The sequence below is a fragment of the Cebus imitator genome, unplaced genomic scaffold, assembly GCF_001604975.1.
Source record: "Cebus imitator isolate Cc_AM_T3 unplaced genomic scaffold, Cebus_imitator-1.0 Scaffold84, whole genome shotgun sequence".
NCBI classification, from domain to species: domain Eukaryota; kingdom Metazoa; phylum Chordata; class Mammalia; order Primates; family Cebidae; genus Cebus; species Cebus imitator.
The window spans coordinates 1,634,722-1,660,471 of NW_016107399.1; the positions used below are offsets into that span (position 1 = coordinate 1,634,722).

The 25,750-nt window shown below is 40.3% G+C and overlaps 1 protein-coding gene across 2 annotated transcripts in view; it reads left to right on the forward strand.

Annotated features, from left to right (window-relative positions):
• The window catches only part of PBX1 (PBX homeobox 1), a 298,486-nt gene that overhangs the window by 240,190 nt on the left and 32,546 nt on the right, over nt 1–25,750 (forward strand). The window contains exons 5-8 of one of the 2 annotated variants that reach the window (XM_017534040.2): nt 5,569–5,759; nt 13,284–13,419; nt 17,782–17,941; nt 25,501–25,613. In XM_017534040.2, the coding sequence (XP_017389529.1) occupies nt 5,569–5,759; nt 13,284–13,419; nt 17,782–17,941; nt 25,501–25,613 (600 nt within the window). The remainder of the gene's footprint in view (nt 1–5,568; nt 5,760–13,283; nt 13,420–17,781; nt 17,942–25,500; nt 25,614–25,750) is intronic. The other variant, XM_017534042.2, reaches the window with a different exon arrangement.

The window sequence follows — 25,750 nt, forward strand, 5'->3', positions numbered from 1 at the left end:
TTTTGTTTGTTTTTGTTTGTTTTGTTTTTGTTCTTTTTGAGACGGGGTCTCACTCTGTCACCCAGGCTGGAATGCAGTGGCATGGTCTCAGCTCACTGCAACCTCTGTCTTCCTGGTTCAAGAGATTCTCCTGCCTCAGCCTCCCAAGTAGCTGGGATTACAAGCGCATGCCACCACGCCTGGCTAATGTTTGTGTTTTTGGTAGAGACAGGGTTCCACCATGTTGGCCAGCTAATCTCAAACTCCTGACCTCAGGTGATCCGCCTGCCTCAGCCTCCCAAAATGTTGGGATTACAGGCATGAGTCACCGCACCTGGCCCCTTTCTTTTTAAAAGCCTAAAAAGAAGAGAGAGAAAAGGTGGAAGAGAGAAGAGCCTGTGCAGTCCACTCATAACTAGGTAGAGGGCAAATGCAAACTTAATAGAAAATTTAAATTTTAAAATAGAAATAGGCATTTTAAAATTTAAAGTGAATAAAGTTTCATTACTGCACTTCTATCTACCTTTGGAATGGATTTCTACAAAATCCTCTCTTTTATGAGGGGAAAAAATTGCTGTGAAGCTTAAAGCCAAGAATAGTGAAATTTGACCCTCAGACAAGGTGTAGGGAGGGTGAAGGGAAGGGAAATAAAAGCAAGCTGTGATAAGAACCTGTGAGTCATCCTCCTTTGCCTTCTTGAGAAGGAACAAATGTTCTCACCACAGTGTTGGCTCATATAGAGATTTCCCCATATCCCAGGCAATGCTGAGCTCAGAGAGCTGGGTCAACCATGAGTTTCCCTAGCCTGTCCATCATTTAGAATTTGCGGTCTGCCCTAACCTAAATTTTGGAAGGCAAATGGGGACAGACCTCTCACTGACCTCTTAGGTTCCTACGACCCATTGTTCTTCCTACTTCATCTTCACCAGTAAGCCTGTCCTCTGGCATAGCAAGCTGTCCTCGATTTGTCCTCCAGGTTAACTCATGCCAAAGAACAGGACACAAGACAAGCCCAGAGTGTGACTTCCTTTACTAAACCATAACTGCAATGGATATTAGGTTGGAAGCTGTTGAAACTGTCTTTAGTCGGAGCTCAGGTTGCCAGCAACATAGAACTGTTTTCTTGATTTGAACCTTCTTGTCACTCTTCCATCCTCATCCAAAATGAGTAAAAATTATGACAGCCATAGCACATTTCAATAGCATGTCGCCAATTACAAAACGCTGCGGCTGACATAATGACACTTGCTCCTCAAGGCAATCTAGAGATCGGGTACCCAGCACAGGTACTGTCATCCGCTCCATTTTGACACAGATGAGGAAATGGAGATCAAAGAGGTTAAGATGTGGCGGAGGTCACACATTTAATGAGGGAGAGAATTTGCCCTAGAATCCTGGATTTGACCCTGAGCCCAAGGGCTCTCATTGGAGCAATGTCTGACTCCACTTTGTAAGAAGAGAGTGTGGATGTCTTTAGGCACTGGGGTAACCAGTCTCTCTGTTACTTCCCTGGACTGGATTACTGGTACCTAAGAAAGAGTTGTGATAAAAATATTTTCTTCAGAAACTTCTTGTGAGTACCTACCTACTCTAAATAATAAAGATATTGGAAATTGGGAACTTAAAACCTCCATCAGTGCAGAAGCAAATTATGTTCAGGGTAGAGGTTGTAGTAGTCATCTTTTAAAAGTACTAAAATATCATCTATTTGTTTATATGGGCATTTTCTAGTTAAGAAGTGAATACTGCTTAATACATTTTGGATGCTTAATAATTTATTAATATTAGTTGTGTTGTTAATTATAGTAAACAGCAGATTGTAGGGAAATTACACTATTAACCTTCTAGCTAGTGTGTCTGAGAGACAATATCTTCTTCATTTTCCTGTAATGGTTCCTTATGGGGATTTTTAAAAAATAAAAAACCATGGTCAAGTGAAAATGCCACTCTCTATTTTAGCAGTACCTGCCTGAAATTACCAAATTGATTACTTAATAATTAATTCTGTTGTTTTATTTTTGGCATGGCGATGGCAGGTAACTACATAATAACTAACTGTCGTAGCTCACCCTCACCCATGTCCCTCCAAAAACAAAACAAAAACTACCTGAATCAGCCATTGTTTCACCCTGAGGTTATTAAATAAAGGAGGCTTCTGGAGACTTTCTTTAGGAAGAAAATTGTTTTATTTATTAAATGGGATTGGTAAAACACTTTTTCAGCAGATCATCGTGGTAACTATGAGGTGTTTAAGAGCTGGTATGTTATAATAGATCAAACCATGATGTCAGAAACCTGAATTTTATTCCAAGTTCTGTTTTAAGAAAATATCCTCTTGCGGTTTTGTAGGGTTCTTCAGCTTTTGTAAATGATGCTGTTGGGAAATTTCAGGACTGAATCTCTAATGCTGAACTGCTCTGGGTGAATTCAGTTCACAGCTGAGACAGCCCTAGGATCCCAGTTGCTTTTGTTGATGAGATTGGCAGCCAAATCCAATCTCATCCTTGGATCTCAATCCAATCCACCTTTTTGAAGGAGTCAAGGAAGAAGATAGGTCCTATAGTTCAGGATGTAAACTGAAACCTTTTACAAGACTTCTGAAAGGCTTCCCTTTCATTGTCTGCTTCCAGAAACAACTTTGCCCTGAAACCTGGGAGGCCTGTTGGAAATCCCTCTGCCCTGTGGAGGCAGCCTGAGCTCCCAGAAAGTAACTTTTTTTTTTTTTTTTTGAGATGAAGTCTCACTCTGTTACCCAGACTGGGGTGCAGTAGTGTGATCTGGGCTCACTGCAACCTCCACCTCTCAGGTTCAAGCAATTCTCTGCCTCAGCTTTCCGAGTAGCTGAGATTACACGCGCCCGCCACCATGCTCAGCTAATTTTTGTATTTTTAGTAGAGACGGGGTTTCACCATCTTGGCCAGGCTAGTCTCGAACTCCTGACCTTGTGATCCACCCACCTCAGCCTCCCAGAGTGCTGGGATTACAGGTATGAGCCACTGCACCTGGCCAACTTTTTTTTTATATATAATAACCTATAGTAGAGTCTCCTCTGTTGCAGAAACCTTCAGCATGTGAGGGTTTTGTTTAAATAGTTGTAACCCCAAATACTCACATTACTGTCACATTGCGGGTGCCTGTCCTATCAGAAGTAGCCCGGCTTCTGAAGGTACAAGACTTGAGGGAAGTGAAGAGGAGGTGTGGATAGCTCAGGTACTAGAAAAATCTGGATTAGTATGCTCTGTCCATCTAAAATGGACTTGGACCTTTTCTCTGCCCTCTGTTGTATGTTCCTCAGCAGCTGTTCAGCAGCTGCCTTGCTCCATCCACCTCAGCAGTGGGTGAAACAACTCCACTGTCTGTTTATTGCAGAGCAGAAAGGGCCCTGGGATAAAATGCCCTGAATAAACACCAGATATTGTGAATATTTTTATTCACCATAATGAAGCACATTATTATTAGCTGAGCACTGTGGCTTCCCAGCTGAGAGCTGGTGCACTTGACAGTGCTCCCTCACATCCAGCCCCTCCTCTCTTGGAGCCCAGACGAGGTGGGGAGGCTGCATCCGGGCTGGAGGTTGTTTCCCTAGAAAGACGGCTGGGATGCTTGCTGTGTGCCTAGCCCTCCATCCCGAGGCCTCCGAATTTCAGCCAACTTGCTGCCAGGTTTTATTCCTTCTCTTAGTTGTTTAGTTCCGGGCGCCGGAGCTGGCTAGGGAATGAGCTTACTGTATAGATCTCATGTTTATATAGCACTTTTCCATGGAGAGTGGAGAGTAACATGCCGTAAGGACCTGATCTTCTGTGGATTCATCTTCTGCATAGGCCTGCAGAGAGGACAGGAGGGATTTATTACCAACTTTATTTTTACCAAGAGGGAAATTGAAGACTGGAGAAGTTTACCCAGTTATCAATATAGACAAATATGTTGGATTTCTATGTTATCTATATTTTGAAGAGATAATTATGACATGTATTTGTAGGGCCAGGCACGCATACAGTAACTCATTTAATCCTTACTACGCTTTGAGGTGGGTATTGTCATCTCCATTTCACAAATTAGAAGAACAAGGCACAGATACGTTAAGTAACTGTGAAGACCCACAGCTGAGTGAGTCCCAGAGTCAGGAGCTGGACCCGGGCAGGCTGTGCTGTCACTTAGCCTCTCCACTGTGTTCATGTGAGGGATTTGCTCAGTCTGCAGGTCACAGCACAAGAGCATAGGTGCTGTTAGCCTTGCTGAAGGGTCGGGAACGATTAAATCCAGTTTTGGGTGAATTAGATGAGGCACTATGTAGTGAAAGGTGCTTCAATATTCACAGAGGCAGGGTCAAAAACCCAGGCCCCCATTCACCAGTGTGGACACAGCCCAGTGGATGCACCTGCCTATTACCTTTTGCCAACCAACCTCAAAGGATTTCTTAGATAATCAGTAAATGTGTCCTATTGTTAGTTACCAAATTATTGACACATATGACAACGGCAGTGCCATGTTATCAATAATGGACATGTTTCTGCTGTTAGTAAGCTGGAGCAATTGAGTTTTTAGTTCTTTAACTCTCAGAGCATCATCTTGTCTTTTTTGTTGCAAATCTATTACAGTTTTACAGTATTGCTTTGAGTGAATCTGTGAATACATGTTTCGTTGAATGCTCAGCTAAGGAAACCAGATTACAGATGCTAAGTCATACTAACGAAAGAGAGGGCAGGAGTTCTCAGAGGAGCAAGCTCAGACTCTAGGAAAGGATAGAGGCCCTGGCCTAAAATTGGAAGAGCTCAGGCCCTACCTCTACCTCTTCATGTTTGCTGTGTGCCTATGGAAATGTCTCTTTACCTCTCCGGGCCACAGGTTTTTTTTACCTGTTAAATAAGGAGATGAGGAAATATGATTTCCAACTCCACTTCCAGAACCGATGATATGCTCGTTTATAAACTGAGAGTTTTATTTCTACAGGGATAGTTCCTGAATCCTCTCAATCATGTTTTGATGCTGTTTTTCTAAGACCCCGGGGACAGGTTCCCTTTGTGTTATAGACATAGTGGATCTTCAGAAGGCCAGAACAGGAGAGGAAGTTCTTATAATAAAACTTGAACTAGAAACAGATGGATGAGAAATCTCCTGGAAGACTTATCAAAGCTTTTAATTCTATGATTCCATTTAAACTCTTTTGGCTGTTTATGCATTCTAAAATTGAGTATTTGGAAGCACTCCTATATCAGAAATAATGAGCAAGGCAGAAAGCACATGATATATTTGACCCGAAACTCTCTTTGGCTGTTAACTTTGGGGCAAAGGGTAGTATAGTATGTTTTGTACTAGAAGTCATATTCTTACCTTTCACTGTGGTAAAATCATGGGAAAAAAAAAAAAGATTAAAATGATTAAGAAATTTTTTTCTCTTAAAGAAAAATTCAACAGTATGGCCAAAACTTAGAGCCACAGAAGCGGGAAGGGACGTCGACCACAAACTATCCCAGTTTTCTTGCTTTACACGAGTCTCTAGAAAAGCCCATGTGGCCTGATGTCGTAGGCATGATGCCTATTGAGGCTTGGACCCTCAATGACTCTGTGTTTCTTGTCCTGCCTTTCCAGGCCTGCAACGAGTTCACCACCCATGTGATGAATCTCCTTCGAGAGCAAAGCCGGACCAGGCCCATCTCCCCAAAGGAGATTGAGCGGATGGTCAGCATCATCCACCGCAAGTTCAGCTCCATCCAGATGCAGCTGAAGCAGAGCACGTGCGAGGCTGTGATGATCCTGCGTTCCCGATTTCTGGATGCGCGGTGAGTCTCCCAGGAGGCTGTCCTGCCCTATCTGGGAGTCATTTATCTGGGGCTGGAGTCCACAGCTGGCCCCTTCTACAGGCTCTAGTTTTATCCCATCAACACTGAGCCATGTGGTCGCCTAAGGATGGTTCTGTGAGACTAGATAGGCCATTGGTTTCACATAGTACCAGGAAGACATGTGGTTGGAGGGGATAATCTTTATCACTACTGTTATGCACTCTGGGCAGCAGCAAGGAAGACAGGTGCAGTCAGTTTTTTCTTTTCACAGCACTAGGTACCTCTTTTATAGTTGTATCTTATAACTATGGGCCTACCGCTGTCTTACTAGCATTCTACCGCGACAGGCTCTCTTCAATAAAGTTTATTCCATTTGCTTGGAAGTTGGGATCTTTTCCACACTATAGATGGACAGAGAGTGCACTCCATTCGATTCAGCAAATATTTCTAAGTAAATTGCTGTCTCTGGGCTAATTTTAGGAGTGCAGAATAAGACATGGCACTTTGGACACAGAGGGACAAGTAGGTGGTCTAACGGGGGCCAAGTTGGTTTGATGGTTTCCATCTGGCATTGCTCCTCACGTCCTTACTTGTGAGTTCAGAGCATTCACTTGAAAAAACCATAGATAGAAAGGGCCTTTAAAAGAAGACAAGAACTGAGAACACAGAACAAGTGGTCATCTCTTGACACCCCCACACTCTAGACCGATGGATTTATGTGAATCCCTTTGAGTCCTTTTGCTTCTGTTATCTAGCCTGTAAGATGGTAATAGTTATCTCTTTCATCTACTATAGAAGAATATTTTGATAATTCATCTAGGAAATGCATTTTGATTATGGGTGTGCTTTGTGATCTATAGTTTGTCTTAAATTTGTCATCTGTGAATTCAGACACCGTTCATATTTAAATTCTTGATAATAATCCCAGTCTGTTATTTTTATCATTAGAACATTAGCTAGGTCAGGGTCAGTGCACCATTTCACGATCTATAATTTTGACACTTTTCAGTCTGGTAAAACGATTTATGACTCCCCTTGAGTGTTTTCAGCGCTGAGATCACGTTTTATTCGGCTCACCTACCTGCATTTTTCTCTGTCTTCCCAATTGTGGCCATTACAGTCCTTGGACCTCTTTAAGACACCCTGGCATCTTCTCCTCACTTCGTTTTAGTCAGTGTATTTTGGGTTGCATGGAATATAACATGAGAATGCCAGCTAGCAAAATGTATCTCTGGGCCAGTAGAATTCCATAGCAGAAGTCAAGAGAAAGTAAAAACAAAGGTAATTTTCCCCAGCTGGGTATAGTGCTGGAGTGGAAATAGGCAAAGTCACCTTCAAGCAGGATCCTCTGTGCCTCTTCCTCACCCATGGCCTGCTGTCTGCCCGGCTTCTTTAACGCAGGCTGTTCACACAGTGCAAAGTGCAAGTGACTGGTGGCCTCTGTTTGGGTCCTTCCTCTGCGCGGCAGCCACTGCCACCCCGCATGGATTGTTTACATCTCCATGGTAACTCCCCTAGTTAAAATGCTGGAGTTAGTATTTATGTTGGCAGATATTGAAAAAACAAAAAGAAAGATTGGGTCCAGACTGGGTTCTTTTCAAGAAAGCAAGCAGAGAGAAAGGCGGAGCAAAATTACTGTTTCACTGGGTGTCGTCTCTCAGTAATTCTGCTGTGCCCAGTTGAAGGGCAGACTCTAAAGGACACAAAGCTAAGCGAGCTTTGTGCATAGTTCCTTTCACATCCACCAGCCTTGGCCTGCAGTGTTCCAGTTGGCACCAGAAGGACAGTCACTTGAATACAGGGTCTTTTTCTTGCTTTGGTGACAACCTTTGAATCATTGCCTCTGAGCCAGGATTCAAAACTAAAACAACTAACCTATTGTCATTGTTACTATCATTTTATTTTGGGGGTATATTTATTACCAGTCGAAGAACATGACCCCAAATGCCAGCCTAAGGCTGAGCAAATGGCCTTCTCAGTTCCAAAATAAATGTTTGCCAGACATCCTTTTTGGGGAGTTCACATCAGTGCCTCCAGCATCAGTTACTATAATTGGGAGAGATAGCTAAGCAAACTTAGTAAGAAAGACATACTCACTGCAGATATTCACATGCTCCTCTAAACCATGCGTCTAATAGGCAGGGCCTCACCAAAAAAAGATTTCATGGAAGACAAATAAAATACAAAGAGGACTTGATTTAGTAATAGGATTAGTCTTTGTAATCTAATAGGTGTGTAGAATTGAGTGTTACTACTTTGTTGTGGAACACTCATTGTATTAGCTTTCTATTGCTGCATACCAGATTACCACAAATTAAGCAGCTTAAAACAACACAAGTGTATTATCGCACAGTTTCTGTTGGTCAGGGGCCTGGGCATGGCTTAGCTGGATCCCCTGCCCTAGCCACAACGAAGCTGTAATCAAGCTATAAGCTGAGGCTGTGATCTCATCTGAGGCTCAGGGTCTCCTTCCAAGCTCGTTCTCGTTCTTGGCAGAATTCATTTCCTTCTAATTGTAGGACTGAGGGCCTCAGTACCTAGAGGCTGCCCTACTCAATAGGCAGTTCACAATTTGGCTGTCTGCTTTCTTCCTGAGGGCCAGCAGGAGAAACGTCCCATTTTAAGACTTTAATCGCATCTTCCCTTTCATTTACTCAAAAGTCAGCTGATGAGGAGCCTAATCGTATTTACCATCCCGTCTACTCGCAGGGAAGGTGTGGATACCAGGGTCTAGAGTTTTGGAATTCTGTCAACCACACTCCTCAACTGAGCTCTGGGACCAGGTTTATCCCACTCAAGTCATTTCCTGTCTCTTCCTTAGACTGACCTAACTGTACCAGGAAAGTTTAACTTAAAAATTCCATTCATTCAGCATTTATCTTACCATGCTGTAGACCAAGCACTGTGCCCTACAACTTGGTAAGTTTATTATCAGGACTATAAATCACATTTTTTTGTGTGTCGTTGTTAAAAGAGAGAGAGAACTTATAAGCTCTCTAAATGATTGCCAAGCAATAATCTTAACTTTTTCTATAACATTTTGCTGGAAATAACAGTAACATAAACAGGTGATTAAAAGTACGTCTGTGTGCTTCACTGCAATAGTGGGGATTACCTAAAGTAAACTGCCAAAGAGTAGGAGGGCAAGAAAGAGGAGAGGACATCCAAGAAGATCTAGTCTGGTCACACCGGCACCCTGCTTAGACTTACCGGTTTATCTAACTGAGCTCTTACTATCTGCCAGATGTTGTAGTAGCCACTGGAACATCAAAGATGAAAAAAATGCATATAAACGTGGGTCCTACCTTCACAGAGCTCATAATCTCATGGGACAAACACTGTTACAGCTATACATAACACCGCATGTTACACATTAGGTTCATTCATCCACCTACTTCACTCGAAGGAAAGGATCCAGAGAGAGGGCAGAAAATACTGAGTCTCAGAGGAGCGGGATGTTTGCCAAATAGAAGGAATAACAACAAAATAAAACAACATAATTCCACTTCACCCAGCATTCCTTACCTTACTATGTGTTGGACACAAGGGTTTCAAGTATGAGTGAGAGCTATGTCCTGCCTTTGAGGAATCTGCTGTTTAGTTGGGGAGACATATGTAAATCTGTGGCGGATGTTGTGGGAGAGAAATATGCAGGGTGGTGTAAAGAGGCACAGGAGCATGAAAGCCACGAGACTTTGGGGAATGCAGAGGCATATGATGTGGCTAGACGAAACTGTACAGAGCATGTGTAGGATTGAGGGGAAATGAGGCACTAGGGATAGGAAAGAGCCACTGAAAACCCTTAACTATACCGGTGAAGATTTTAAATTTATCCAATGAAGCAGCAGAAACCCTCAGAGCTATTTAAGGAAGAAATATGGGAAATTAGCACATCAAATTGCACAGGATTCAAATTCTGGCCACAACTCTGATGACGTATATGACCCTCGATAAGTAGCTTATTTTCCCAAGACTCATATTATGTTAATGTATATACCCATCATTGTTAAATTTTATAATGATTAGTGACATGATCGTATCCATGGTTTAGGAAGGTTACTGTTAGTGATTCTCTGGAAGATGAGCTGGATTGAAGAAGAAAGAATATAAGGAACAATTATTGTAGCCCATGCTCCTCAAACTAGGGCCACACAAAATAAACTGATATACCTTCCACATTTTCCATAAGTATTCAAAAGGAAAAGTTCGTATTTTAAGATAAACGTTGATATATGTTAGAGTAGACTAAAACAAGAGGTTCCAAAGATATTTATGTTTTCGATGGTGTCCCCAGAGCTACAATCTTTTTCCAGGAGGGCTTCTTGGGTGCTATTTTTGGAAAGCATTGATCCATTGTTGCACTGTCTGGTATATAGCTATTTAATTTTGAATTTAACTAAATACTAAATTAAAATAAACGTTTAAAAAATAGCTCTCTGGTTACTCTAGCCACATTGCACCTGCTCAGTAGCCACATGTAGTCACTGACTACTATATTGGACAGCAGAGATATAGAACATTTCACTCATAGCAGAAAGTACTCTTGGGCAGCACTAGTCATACAAGCATGTGATAGGCAGTGGCTTCTCTTCACTCATTTCACAAATAGCGGTGCAATTAGAATGGAACAAAAGAGATAGATTTGAAAGCATAGAACTGGCAGGACTTGCTTTGGGGCCAATCATTTGATGAAGGTAAGAAAGCAGGAAGAGTTGAGAATCACTTCCAGTTTCTAGCACATGCTGGATACCCAAATCTTCGAATGAATGAATGAATGAACAAATTAGCAAATATAATGAACCCTATCTATAGTAATTTCACTAAATAATAAGGATAACAAGGAAAATGGAGCTGATTTGGGTAAAAGGTGATGTTAGTTTTGGAAACAGTTTATTTGAAGTTGCCTAGAGTCTGTAGTCATAAATGGGCCAGTGGCTCTTAGCAGAGGTATTAGAGTAGGAGGTAATAAATTTGGTAGTTAGCAGTGTATGTCTGCAATGTCTACACATCTCACTGTCGTGAGTCCTTTAAAAAAAACTTCCCCCATGGACCCTGTGATTCAAATGTTTTCTGTCCCTAAACACCATATTTATCCAGTAATATTTAATCAACTTCCAAATGTCTTAAATTCAAAACCTAGATGCCCAACTTGCAAAGCTACTGATTGGTTTGAAATCACAAATGTTAACTCGCCAAGGTGATAACACTTCAAGCCAAAGCAAAGAAACCAGGTGTCTCAGTTGGCTCAACCTTATTGTAGAAAGACGTTATTTTCACTAGGTTTCTTGAAATTCTGAAAAATCCTGATCCTAGGATTTCAAAGGCCGTAGATTGAGACAGCTACTAAAAGAGGTGATAAGCGAGTCCATCAGAGTAGATGAGACCACCTAGGGAAGATCACACATCACAAGGAGAGAAGAGCTGGGAACAGCTGTCTGCACCATCCGCGTACCACCGGCTCATTCCAGAGAGGTTTCCTTTGAGCTCAATTGGAAGAGTCCCAAAAAATACACAGTAATGCTAATGTAAACAACTGAATGAAGGAACGGAGACTCCCAATTAGGGAGCCTTCAGGGTCCAGTTCCCCAGGCCTAAAACAACAGCCTTCTTTAGGCGAAGAAGAAGGAGAAACCAAAGGTTATCTAAAGCCTGGCCTGCAGACCCTGTTAGCCACTTGGCTATCTTCCTCAAATTCCCATCGTGAAAGAGCTTTTAACACATGCCTACTTTGTAGTTGAGTTTTTAAATCCAGTCTATACAATTTCTGATGCTGGGTGACCCAGAAACTCAGCGTGATTTAGGAGAGTGACTTGGGCTTGGTATAATCTGGACAGATGTGGTTAACACCTGTGGACAGATGGAGTTCACCCAGTAAAATCAGGCACTTTATTGTGTTAATTAATCCAAGTGGGACCCTGAAAATACAATATTAGCTGAATTTCCTGTCTGGCAAGGCCGTCAGTGCTTTCTGTTGGCTAAATTGGGAACTCCCATATCCTGGCATCATCAGAGATGTTCTGGAAATCTTTTCCATATGGAAAAGGTTTTAATAAAAGCAAGAAAGGCAACAGTGCTAAGCGAGCTAATTTAAAGATGAAGGCCTCACACTTCAAGGAGGGCCAGCCAGCCCTTGCAGTGAGCCTGGAGTCCCTACCCAACTCCTGCAACTATCCACAGACCTTCATTGTCAGGAAGCGGTAAAGTGATTCTCACTTTAAATTAGTTCAATTAGCACTTTTTTTAAAAAAGGCAGAAAAATGCTTTTATTCAAAAGAAGTGATTTTCTCCTTTTTGGCAACCTGTATATGAAAAAGATTTCTATGGGCTTTTGTTTTACCATTTAGCAGCTGTTCTTGCTTAAGAAGTGCCACTTCTCTCCTTTTGAGAGAGGTCAAACTGTTGGGGGTTAATTTCAGTCAGTTCCATGCCCTCTTCTGCAGATGCCTTTTAAAAATGTTACATACATTTACATGGGGATAGAATGGAAAGAACTTGATAACTTATTTTTAACTTATGGCTACAGAGGCTCTGTGTAATTGCAAGGAGCCAATTTGTATAGAAGAGAGAGATGGGGTTTTGTAGTCGGTCAGACCTGAGTTAATACCTTGACTCTGTAACATACCAGCTGAGTGACCTTTGAGCTCAGTTCTTCATCTGTAAATTTGAGTAACCATGTCTACCTCAGTAGAGTTGTGAAAAATTAATAACTTGAATTGATTGCCAAGAGGGAGGGGTAAATCCCAGTGCCTGGAACCTGGTAGGAAGAAAGACCAAGTCATAGCGCCTGCCACGTGTTGGTCACTGTGCTGAATGCTGTCTTCGTGTGGCCTCATTTCTTCCCTTCTCGCACCCTGTGAGGTCAGTATGACCCTCTTCACTTTAATTGAAGAAGCTGATCAAAATCACCCGGCTGACATTCAATTGATCAGGCTTCAAAAGCAAGATGGGCCTGGGTGTGGTGGCTTACACCTGTAATCCCAGCACTTTGGGAGGCTGAGGCGGGTGGATCATCAGGTCAGGAGTTTGAGACCAGCCTGGCCAACCTGGTGAAATCCCATCTCCACTAAAAATACAAAAATTATCTTGGCATGGTGACGCACACCTGTAATCTCAGCTACTCAGGAGACTGAGGCAGGAGAATTGCTTGAACCCGGGAGGCAGAGGTTGCAGTGAGCCAAGATTGCACCACTGCACTCCAGCCTGGGCGACAGAGTGAAACTCCATCTCAAAAAAAAAAAAAAAAAAACAACCAAGTTAGCCTGAATTTTGAAACTTTATGCCCCTCACTACTCTGCAAAAATATCTGTGCCCACTGTTCCTGTTGGGTACCCAGATGGTACACCATGAAGTATTGAGAAAATGCTTTTAATGATGGTTTTGGCATCCAGCTCCTTTTGGTAAATCTGTTCCAATTCACCTTTTGCTCAAAAATTTGTCTTCTCCCAGAAGTAGATTCTATTCTCTCCCATTTTATATTTATTTGGTGTGAGCTTTTTTGTTGTTGTTTCCTTTCTCTTTTCAAAGGCGGAAGAGACGGAATTTCAACAAGCAAGCCACAGAAATCCTGAATGAATATTTCTATTCCCATCTCAGCAACCCTTATCCCAGTGAGGAAGCCAAAGAGGAGTTAGCCAAGAAGTGCGGCATCACAGTCTCACAGGTAAGCCGCCCTCAACTGCCTCAGCCTGTAGCCTGGCCGTGGTGGGACCTCCAAGGCAGGCTCTTAGCGGTCTTGCTTTACTGGATATTCATGCCTTGCAGGTTCCATCAGCTATAGCCTTAAAAAATCAAGGTAAGCGCTTGATGTGTATGTGCGTAAGTGAGTTTCTAGGTAAGCACTTGGCAAAACTTGAGAAGAACCAGCAGAAGGAAGAGAAGAACGAGTACAGTGTAAAAACAGGGTTAGGGTCCTTCCCATCGTGCACTCCTTTGCTTCAAATGGGTGAGGTGTTAAGTGTGCTAGGAAAGTTACCTGCGTTCCTCACGATGTTTATTCAAACTCAGTAGATTCCTTAGCCAATTATTTTTTGCCCAACCCAGGAACTTTAAGAGTCAGTGAATGGAACTAGTTGTTATATAGCCTTTTAAATGAAAGGAACTTAAATGTCTCCTCTTGATGTGCTGACTCTGTAACTGATGGAGTGTAGGAATTTTAACATGTCACTATGATTGTGTTGGAATGGTTGAACAAAATGTCACTGAATGCCCCCTTCCCGCAAACAGCAATAACTGTAACAGGTGGTGTCTGTTGACTTGGAAACCTACATGATATAAAATTTTTATAGGCTTAGAGTTTTCAAAATGAATATGAAGCAGCAAAGTAGGCAGTATTTGTATGTATGTACATTTTGTCCGTTCAAAAGATCCACCCAAACTTCTTATTCAGCCTGAACCTCAAATATCACCACTGGTTTCTAGTTGAGACCAGTAGTGAAGGTTATAAAATTTGTTGGAAAAAGTTTTTCTTAGAATTTTGTCACATGCAGGAGAATTAAATGTACTGGTATTTCCATTAAAACTGGGGAGGGGAGAGAGTACTGAAGGCTACTCTAGCAAGAAATTTCACTTACCATTTTTTAAATGAAGTAGATGCTCTTCTATATAAACTGAGCATCTGTACCTCCTTGAATTGAATCCCAACTTCTGTTAATCCCAGCAGGGTGCCGATCTCATCAACCTGTGTTTAGCTATACAGAATTAGGTCCAGTCAGAATACAGAGCTCCACAAAAGCTATTGACAATGAAGGGATTGCCCAAGCCTTCCCACCAAACTAGGATGACTTTGCAGCAGCAAATATCCTTGAAAACATTCTGATTCAGATGAAGCAGAATGAATTGACTCCTTTTTACCCTAGGCCTTCCTTAGGTGCTTTGACCCAGCCGAAGGTCATTTTCAGTCTTGGCAATTCTGAGAAACTGGAACGTCCATGGTCAAACTCAAGTAGCCTAGTTTTTTCTAGAGCTATCACCATTCTTTTCCAAATCTAGACCCCTTGTCCATGAAAAAAGGGAATTAATACTTTTTTATATTTGCTACATGTTTGAGGAATGCTTCTAGGTGTGGACCACAAACATGCAGCAAGTATCAAATCAGTGAATTTTTTCATGGAACTTCTGCTTTTTAAAGTAGAACTAAATTACTACTGTCTGAATTCCAAATGTGGAATTCAGAATTTCAACTCCCTATTGAAGGTAAAAGGAATCCTCATGGAGATAATTTATCGTATAGCTAGATACAAGTTAAAATCCCGATCTGTTTCAGCAACCTTCACTTCCTTCATTACAGAAACTCAAGGTACAAATAGCGTGTCCATTAAAATGCTTATTTACATATTTTGTCACCTTTCCCTTTCCTCTGCCCATGCCAAGGTCATGCCATTCTTTCTCCACCATCACATCTGTCTCTCCCCAAAGCAACCAAGCTACCAGTGCTAAACAAGTCCAATGGGAGACAATATAATATGATGTCATAGAAGGGGCATGTTTTTGACCAGAGTCAACTGTGGGATTCTAGGGAACTCACTCTTTTTTTTTTTTTTTTTTTTAGCTTAGTTGACCCATCTACTCATCATGATTCGTTGGATCACATGATTTATTAAACCTTTCTTCTAGTTCCCAAAGCCAGGGAATACCTCTTGGGCTATATCATTATTGTCTTTTTTTGAAATCGCAAGTTCTTTTGAAATCTACTAAAAACTATTGATGACCCAAAACAAAGATATGCTGCTCATACACCCAAATCCATCTGAAATCCGCCTATTGACGGTATCTCCCCAGATCCCTAAAGAACCCTTTTTCTACACCAGAGCTACTTGAAGTGTGATCCACAGAAGGCAGCATCAGCATCCCCTGGGAGCCTGTTAGAAGTGTAAATTCTTGAGTGTCACCCTCATTCTGAATCAGAATCTTTGAGGGTGAAATCTATAATAAAAATTTATTTTAACAGCTTCCCCAAGAACACTTAACTTTGAAAAGCAATGCTCTACTACACACTGTATCTCAGTGATCTCTTCCATGCTCACAGCTACAAATAATACCTTCATTTGAATACCTGATGGAACTTCTCTCCTGTAGCACCAAACTCATGTATTTTACTTCCCACTAGACTTCGTCATGGCTCTGCCCAGAGGTTCTTCAAAATTAACTTGTTCAAAATGTGTATCAAGCTCTTCCTATAAAACCTGTTCTTTCTGTATTTCATGTCTCATTCTATGTCTCTTATCTATACATCCCTAGTGCCTAAAGCATATTAGGTCCTTAGTTCATGACTGTTGAATAATTAGTTCATTCATGAAAATGCTGATTGTATGCATTGTCCAGATCATTGTCTGTTGGACAATGTAGGAAGTATCTGAACTGACCTAGCACCTTCCTACCAGTTCATTCTTCTCATTTAGAAGGGACTCATTCCCACATTACCCTTCTCTCCCAGCTTCATCTCATGTTTTTTTCACATATAATTGGACCTCAGATGTTTCTTCTTCAAATATCCTCCAAAACTATCTTCATCTTTTTCCCTTTTTCCAGATTGTGCAGTTATCTGAGGGGAAAAAAATCTCCTTACCTTTTTTCTTCTTTTCCTATCCCATAAATCAAAAAGCAACCATAATTATGACCGATTCCTGTGAATAGTGAAAGTTGTATGAAGAAAAACATAAATTTCAAAGTGAAATTAGATATGCAGTGATCCTGAAATATACCCAGAAGTGTCTTTTCCTCTAGTTTACCTCATTTTCTGTAGACATCAGCATTTACAATAAATAAAGCATTTTCTTATTGAATTCTTTCACTTTTTGTTTACTAATATTGCATTTTGTTTTTCTGTTTTTTTTTTTTTTTTTTTTTTTTTTTTTTTTTTTTTTTTTTTTTTTTTTTTTTTTTTNTTAAGGCTTGGCATTTCTGCTATAGCATAACAGTTGAATAGGCCTATAGTTGTGTAGGCCTTTCAGTGCAATCCTTATAAGCTGTTTTAAGTTTGCTAATGCATTTAAAAAATAAGTATACTTTTGCAACAGTTTTCTTTATCTGCCATTGTTGGGAATTAAATATAAATGATATGTAAGCTGTGGTACATGTGGCATCAACAACCCCTTCCCTCACCAGATTCAAAGTTTGTTTTATAATTAATAAAAACCTCAACATTTTAGTTCACAGTCATATCTGGAATGCGGGATATAAACTTTCCTTCCCAGGGCAGGAATTATGGGGGTAAAACTTGAATTTAACTGTGTCTCCACTTGCCTCTGGCAGAGGTCTTGGTATGAAGTGAGCAGAGGTACCAAATGGAGCCAAGACACCTGCTGTGAACCACATGAAGGAAATAAATTAACAAATGAAAGTAAATTAGGTTTATTGTGTTTGCTGGCTTTAACATTTAAATCCTAGAATTCAAAGGGATAATCATTTGTATGCTGCAGTTTTTTTCTTATGTAGATAATACCAAGCTTTACACAAAATAGCCAGTGAAATCTGGTAGACTGAATTACACTGATCCTAAGGACTATAGTGAAATACAGCTAAGAATCTCAGTCCACATTCAGGTTGTGTAACTTCTAAAAATTGGCAATTAATGTATCACACGAAAGTACCTATATGGATATTTAAAGGTCTGTGTATTTTGATGGCACAAAGCCAGCTTTCGCATTGATAAACGCTAGAGGCATTTCTCCTGAAATGTTAGTTATATTTTAGTGGCATAACTGAAGACGTAAGCAAATGTAAAATGCTTGCTCTAACTTAAAAGTGTTCTAGTTTACGTGAACAGCTCCTTTATAGGAAGATTTTTATCACAGTGGTTTTGCTAAATTTTAGTTATATTAAACAAGAGAATCACATTGTATCTAGTTGTCCTCTTGAAGCTGTTACTTCAGAGCTTTTTACTGATGTTGCCAAATTATTAATATAAGTAGGATAAGACCAATTAGCTTACCTCTTCACCTCTCTCATAAACCCTTCTTTTTCCTCTGCAATGTTTCTGAAGGGTGAAATGTGAACTTTCTCATCTTCTCTTAAACTACTCTAGGTATCAAACTGGTTTGGAAATAAGCGAATCCGGTACAAGAAGAACATAGGTAAATTTCAAGAGGAAGCCAATATTTATGCTGCCAAAACAGCTGTCACTGCTACCAATGTGTCAGCCCATGGAAGCCAAGCTAACTCGCCCTCAACTCCCAACTCAGCTGGTTAGTTGTTTCTTTGATTTGGGGGTGAGGGGAGGAATTGTTCTTCATTTTTATACTTGCTTTTCCTACATTGGGATTTTCTTTTAATTTGTCAGACTTTTGATTGGTTAATTTCTGTATTTGATTGTATTTTTGGATGTTAATGTCACTTTGGGCACTTCCTTTCATTTCCAAAGAGCAGTCTGTTCTACTGTTTATAAGGTGGGTTGTCTGGAGGTTTGCATTAATGTGTCTATTAAGTTAAGACCAAAGTAAATTGGTTGGCTTGATGAGACCTCTAAATTCTCCTCTCAGGAATATCAATAAGTAAGTTAGACATAGTGCTTAGAGATAGGCTATTGGGATTCTGTCATTTGATCTGTTTTATTTAAAGCATCTCTCCTTGTCAATATCGCTGTTCCAACAACGTAATGTCTTGGTCACCTGTTAGCATGCATTCTATGCAGAAATATTTACTCTTCTAGCAAATATCTCATTCGAACTTTTTGGTATGTAAAACCAGGCTATGCATATTTCTATACATTGTTTATAGTTGTTGTTCTTTTTTAGTTTTTGTTGGCCTTCTTTATAATTATCAGTCATGTGCTATGTAATAGGTTTTATTTCAGGAAATATACATTATATCACTAATTTAAGAGTTTAGGCCAAAATACCATATTTTGGGGTGTGTCTTATGTCATCAGTTCAGAATTTCCACATGTAAAAAATATATATAATTAATAATGCAAAAAAAATAACCTTTGTGTTTGTATGTTACGGAAGGCATGTGGTAATTTTTTTTCCTTTGGTGAAGGAAAAACAAGTATTTTCTCATTAAATAAGTTTGGTTTGATTTTGACTAGGGTGCACAGCTAAGAAAATTGATGCGTCTAACTTTAAAAGGTTACCAATTTAAATATGTTTGACCATAATATGATTATAAACCTAATGTCTAACATTTTTTAAGAGTATGTGGTATCTTTGACCACAAAGCCTGTCTGTCCACTAAAATAAGTTTTCTTACAGTGGCTGGCTACTGGAGACATGTAGGGGTCCACAGACTGTCTTCTATGAGCTTTCAGAAGCACAAATTTGTTATGATGAGGTTCTCCAAGTCACTGGGCTATACCCAGCACTTCTTTTATGGCCTTCTTTTATCTAAATGGAATCATGCATGAAGAGCGGCCTGGGCTTTTTCAACATGAATATAATAAAACAACATAGAATTCAAGCCAGTTTTAATGTTGCCAGCACTGCAGGTTAGATTCCTATGAGGAGCATATTTACTTTTTGAGGAATATTTTGTTCTTTTCTTCCTCTATCATGATGTGATTGACAAGGGATCAAGGCTAACAGGTTCAATAACCAGAGAGTTCCATTGTCTCCATCTGGTCAATTATTAAGCATTTCTGACCCAGCAACACAAGCTGAATTGTGCTGCTAGGCAGACATTTCCACTTGTCTCTTTGGAAGAAGTACAATTCTGTCAACATTAGCAAAAATGCACTCAACACTCCTGCAAAGGTTATCATAATGCAAAACAGATATCAAAATGACTTTTTCCTGTCCCTGATATATCTGCATCGCAGATGGCTTAGCATGATTTATGACTAGTCCTCAGTAAGACCCGGTGGACTTTCTTCATTACTAAATCTGTAACTATTTATTCTTTCCTAAAGCCCTTAAAAAGAGAAAAGTAAGCATTTTAACCCTCGCCTCTGTGTTTAAGAATTATGGTTGACTCTTACGGAACGTCAGTCTATGATTTCAGTTTTACAGTTTTCTAAGGAATTTTTCTGGTGGCTTAAACGTCATGTGACTATTCTGAGCACAAGGTAAATTATTATGGAAAATTTGAGCTAAGCCTTCCAGTTGTGCCCAAGTTGTTGGAAATAATCCGCACAGGAACCCCTTTGTAGTGCTTTTTCTAAAGTAGAGATAAAAGAAAATACTATTGTATGTGTGCAACAGCATGGAATTTTAAAAGATAAACATTTTAACAGGAAAGGTTATAAATGGGCTATTCTGTATTTTCTTTTACTCTTAACCAACCCAAATCATCCACACAGATAAAGTAGAACTTTAAAATGTTCAAGCTTTTCACATAGGGCGTTTATCTTGTTATGTACTTGCTCCTCAATAATTTCAAAGGATACATGATAGTTGAAATAAATTTTAAATAAGAGGTTAATATGTGAAAATACATTTTGGCAGAGTTTGCAGTCTAGAGTTCTCGTACCTAGGAACTTTTCATAGCCTCTGTATTGAAGCAAAAGTCTTTTCCAGAGTTTTACAAAATATAAGTATTCATTTCTATTGTAAAGAAATATATTTTTTTGCAGGTAAATCCTCTTCCTGCTAGAGGCTTCTGTATGGAGAACAGCACTTCAGTATCTTAGATTACTTCTAAATATTTCTATTTGTTGATATGTTTCATGTCTCCTATTTTCTTAAGCATAATTTATTTTTTAAAAATCACTTAAGACTAAAACCCAGGGGGGATTAGCAAGCCTTTAGAGACATTTAGCATGCTTCATAGTTTATACCAGCAGAGTTTGACAAAATGGCTGGAACAAAGAGGAAAAATGGAAGGAGAGAAAATTAAATTTTGAAAACAGAAAGCAAAAATAGGGACCAATTGAAGCAATAGTTAACACCTGGGGTCTATAATTCTTTTGTAGTGGCCTAGAATAATGCATTCTCAATTTCTTAATTTTGATGAGATTACAAAACCTCAGAAAAAATGAGGCCCTTTTGGGAAGTTTGGATTATCTTCTGGAGAAGATTTTAACATCCAAAAAGAAAGAAATTGACTTGTGCATTACACATGTTCACTGTGGTATGCCATCAGCATTGATATTATATCATGTCCTGTGATTAGATAAGTAGTGGTGGGCTTATTAAAGCTCAGAACCCCAAGATTTGAATTATTTTACTTAGCTGTGTGTTTGTGTCAAGGACAGCAGCAAATTCAGCCATGAAAGTTCTTCCTCTAGCACTATTTTAGTCAATGGCAAGCTCATATACATAATCTTATAATACCCCTGTATTAGTCTGTTCTCATGCTGCTATAAGGAAATGCCTGAGACTGGGTAATTTATAAAGGAAAGAAGTTTAATTGACTCACAGTTCAGCATGGCTGGAGAGGCATCAGGAAACTTACAATCATGGCAGAAGGTGAAGGAGAAGCAAGGCACCTTTATAAGTCAGCAGGAAGGAGAAGTGCCGAGTTAAGTGGGGAAGAGCCCCTTATAAAACCATCAGATCTTGTGAGAATTCACTCACTATCACAACGGCTTGAGGGAAACTGCCCCCATGATTCAATTAAGTTCACCTGGTCTCTCCTTTGACACGTGGGGATCATGGAGATTATGGGGATTACAATTCAAGATAGATTTGGGTGGGGACACAAAGCATAACCATATCAATCCCTAAAAAGAGGTTTGGTGTTTTTCAGGATTGATGAAAGGTTAACCCATTAAATCTCAAAGCCTTCATGTCCTGTGAGAAGTTTTTGTATAGTACCCACAGAGAGAAGGTAACACATCCAGAGAAGTTGACTGACATTTTAGTAAATCCGCAGGAATGCTTGTAATTTTCCTTTTTAAAACCAAGCGAAAATATTTATCCCACTGATGTTATATCTCAGGTTCTTTCTTAGTATGATTCTCCTCTTTATTTTTAAGTGAAAGTGAAAACAACTTCTCCTGGAATTGTAACTCCACAACCTTGACATACATACCTATTGAAGGGTTTCACAGTGAACCAGATAACACTTTACTCTTTCACTTTGTCCCAAGTAGAAAGAAACAGGGAATTTTGGAATTCACGAGGGAAATGGAAAAGCAAGCATGGGACATAATTAAGCTTACATCTAGTAAAAAGGGTCTATCCTTTGAGCTCCCAAATGATGTAAGAGTCCAATCTAATCAAGCTGAATCAGGCTGGCTACATAATCTGTCTGAAGTCTTGATTTCTAAACTACAGAAAATGGCAATTACTTCATTAAAATACTGTAAGAAAATTGAGTGAATACATTTAAACACTGAGTTTCTTAAGAGGAACGGGTAAATGCATTCTTGTTCTAGGCCTTTGATTCTCATCTGGAGCAAATTTGTACCCACAGGGACATTTGGTAATATCTGGACACATCTTTGGTTGCCACAATTTTGAAGGGAGGATGTTACTGGCATCCGTTAGTTAGAAGCCAGGCACGTGGCTAACCACTCTATAATGCGTAAAATAATTCCCAAAACGTCAGTAGCCCAAAATGTCAGTAGTACCAAGGTTGAGAGGTCCTGTTCTAGGTTTAAGCTTTATCATTATTTCTTTTTTTTACATTATGAAGTTAACTGATTTTTTTTTTGGTTGTTCTGTGGTTTTAATTTGTTGTTGTTGTTGTTTTTCTTTAACAAATTTAAGTCTCCTGAAGATTCTTTAGAGTAGAAATGCAATTTTCAGGAAATTGTCTAATGAAAATGGATATGAACACATTACCACATCATGATGCTTGCCCAAGCAAATGAATTAGAATCTTAGGCGACCCATTATTTTTTCTCTGCCTAGTTGAGTGCAGATTTAGTTCTGTACATGCCCCAAATGTCCGGGTAGCAGTTTAAATGAGCCGCTCACCTTCCTTCCCAAACCAAATTCAGAACCTTTTAAGCGGCAAGCGCGCTTTAAAATGTGCTTCTAATAGTAGCTGATGGCTTCAAAACAGCCTGCAGGTAAGGTTTCTGAATGATCTTCTCAGCAAGCCAAGTCATTCTGTTTCAGCTCTTTGAAAATGCCATAGCACCTCCAGGAGAGCTCATTCACGATTTGTCTGTGGATCTTGAGCTTCCCAGGAGGTTATCCATTCCATGATAAATTTTTTCCAACTTGCTGTGCTGGGTAAAGAACATGTCCTCCCCTTGTCGTTTAGATGTTTGTGTGGACTTCTGTCTGCTTTATTGTGGCGTTAGAGACACCTTGTCTCTTCCCTCAGCACAATCACTGCTTCTAGATACTTATCAGAGAGTAAGAAACCATGGCAATATTGTACATGGGTGTACAGACACAATGAAATGCTGAAATAGCACAGCCAAGATCGCAAGGGAATGTTTCTGCAATTACTGCTCCAATACAAATGCACTTGTACATGAAGGACATTTATATGTGCATATTTATCTCTGTGTACATTAGGCAGCTAGACATATTTATAATTCATCTATGCACATGTATTTTTAAAATCACCTGTGTCAGTTGCAGTGTGTGTCTTGTAAATGGCACATTCCATGCCTTCATGGTTCTGTGGATGCCATGTCATTGGGCATCATGTAGCCCTTTAGGGGGTTTCTCCCATTTCTAAGCTTGTGTACTAATTTCTAAAAACAAGTCGGTCAAGGTTATAGTCCTTATATTTAGGCTGAGGGGGCTAGATTTACCACAGTAGAACCAGTGGAATCTGGGTGGTGCCAAGATAGACCTTAAGGCTGACTCTGGATGATGAGATATCATCTAGAGATGATGGGAGAGAAGTAAAATACCTGGGCCTCAACTGGGGAGTTGGGTGGGGGAGTCTGATGACATATAACAAATTATAATTTGGGTTCTTGGAGCTGATTCTTCTTGGTTCTGATGACATCTAAATGTGAGCATGTATTGTAACACATTACAAAATGGCTTTTATTATTTAGGTTTTGTCTGTGATTACAAAATTATTTGAGAGGGATAGAACTAGTATATAGAGACATTATATAACTACATGTGAGAATGTGTTCTGTGCCACATGTTGTTTCATTCATATGTTCAGGAAGACAGTTCCAAAGATATGTCCCATATTAATGGAAGGAAGTTACAGACCCAAGGCTTTGTCCCACTGACTGGCTATAAGCCACACCTGATCAGATCTTAATACCTGTTTTGCTAAAGCCCTACCTTTCTAATTCCTTTCAGATAAGCTAAACAGAGAAATGTGGGCCAGATGAGACAGGACTAGTCTCAAAGAGATGAAGATGGCACAGTCCTGTGGTTGATGCTTGAGTTCTCCTCCAACCCTCAAAGAAAGCATTTACTTTTCTTTCCTGGGAAAGAAGGAAGGAGAAGGGAGTTAGTTGGAGGATTGCTTTATTTAGTTTTTTGCATGTGAATGAACATCCCACAGGACAAAGAAAATTTGAGTTTTTTTCTTTTAATGTGGAGTTGTCCCCAGGTTTATAAATCATCTGGTTTCCCTAAATGGCTCTTGCTTTTAAAGTATGAAAACACCACGAATAGTATAGATAGATACCATAGATAAATAGTGCATCGTGTCAGAGTTTAGAATTTGTCATTTGTTAAGTGGTCCTTCTGTGTGGGGAAAAAGGCCTTTCACTTAGCTGCTCCTCTTCCTGTGGGGCAGGAGAGCTCTCAGAGCTTAAATCTGTACCTTAGCAGAAGAGAAAGTGTCAGAGCTGAGGCATGAATCATTGTTGGGCGATTCCACACTGATGATGGCTGTCTCAGGATGTGAGGGCGAGAGCACAATTTGAGCAATATAGGGTTGGAAATAATAGAGCGAAACTGACCTGGGTCCCTAAGGTCTCTCCTTTTCCAGGCTAACGTCATGTTTTAACCAAACCTTGCACGTTGAGCTTTCTTTCCTAATGCGCTGAGCTGCATGATGACTTCAGTTTAATATTAAGCTTTTGCAAGCGAGCCCTTATGCTTAGGTTGAAGGTGGGCTAGGTTTACCCCAGTGGAACCAGTGGAACCTGGGTGGTGCCAGGGTGCACCATAAGGCTAACTCTGGATGATGCCTCTGTCTCTGTGAGGTGAAAGCAGATGGCTAATGGCCCTCCTCGTGGCCCACTTATTGCCATCATTGTTATTAGCAGCAACAGCAACATTTCATATTTCATGCATGCTTAAGAATTCCTGACCCATTATATTGTTTTCACCACAGTCGTAGGTGGCAGAGAAGGGTAGATCACTCCCACATATTCTTAGAGTCCTCAAGGTTCCTTGGGCTGTTGCCACCCTGCAGGAAATTTCACCTTCATTTTAGAAATTAAGAATGTCAATGGCCCCATATCACAGAGCCAGCCTGGTGTGTGACATTGCCTTATGCCCAGGTGCTGCTCCTCACAGGGGAGGGGATGGTTTAGCAATAGCATATTTGGAATCCAGGTGAATAGTTGATGTGCTCTATCATGGTGGCAGAAGTACCGTTGACCAGCCCATTGTCTCTACCTTGTGGTCCCCTGGCCAACCCTAGAATTTTAGAGGCATCGAAGAGAGATCCTAGGTCTAAAGACTGCACTCCACATAGACTAAGTTGGGAAGAATAAATGTTCCCTTTCTCAGCTTGAAGTTGCTAAGGGGAAGCAGTTCTATTGACAACTTGCAGTGAGGTATGGCTTCACATAACATAAACAATATGCACCCTTTATTGCTTGCTCTGTTCTTCATGCTACTAACCAGACTCTGTTGGTGTTATTTTTATTTTAGTTTTTATTTGTGGGGGTTGCTTTGCATGTCATTCTTCCTCTTGGCTGTTAGTTGTGGGGTTTGAGCCTTTTCCTTTCTGTGATTCAGGTGCCTCACTCTTTCCTTTCCAGGTTCTTCCAGTTCTTTTAACATGTCAAACTCTGGAGATTTGTTCATGAGCGTGCAGTCACTCAATGGGGATTCTTACCAAGGGGCCCAGGTTGGAGCCAACGTGCAATCACAGGTAGGGACCCAGCCAATATGCCGCCAGGTGAATGCCTTAGAGTCCAAGAGCCCTCAGTCGTATTGGACTTCCCGCTTCTGTCCAGAGAGAGAGAGAAAGCTAGAGAGATCAGAACCAAAAGCTTACCAACGACCAAA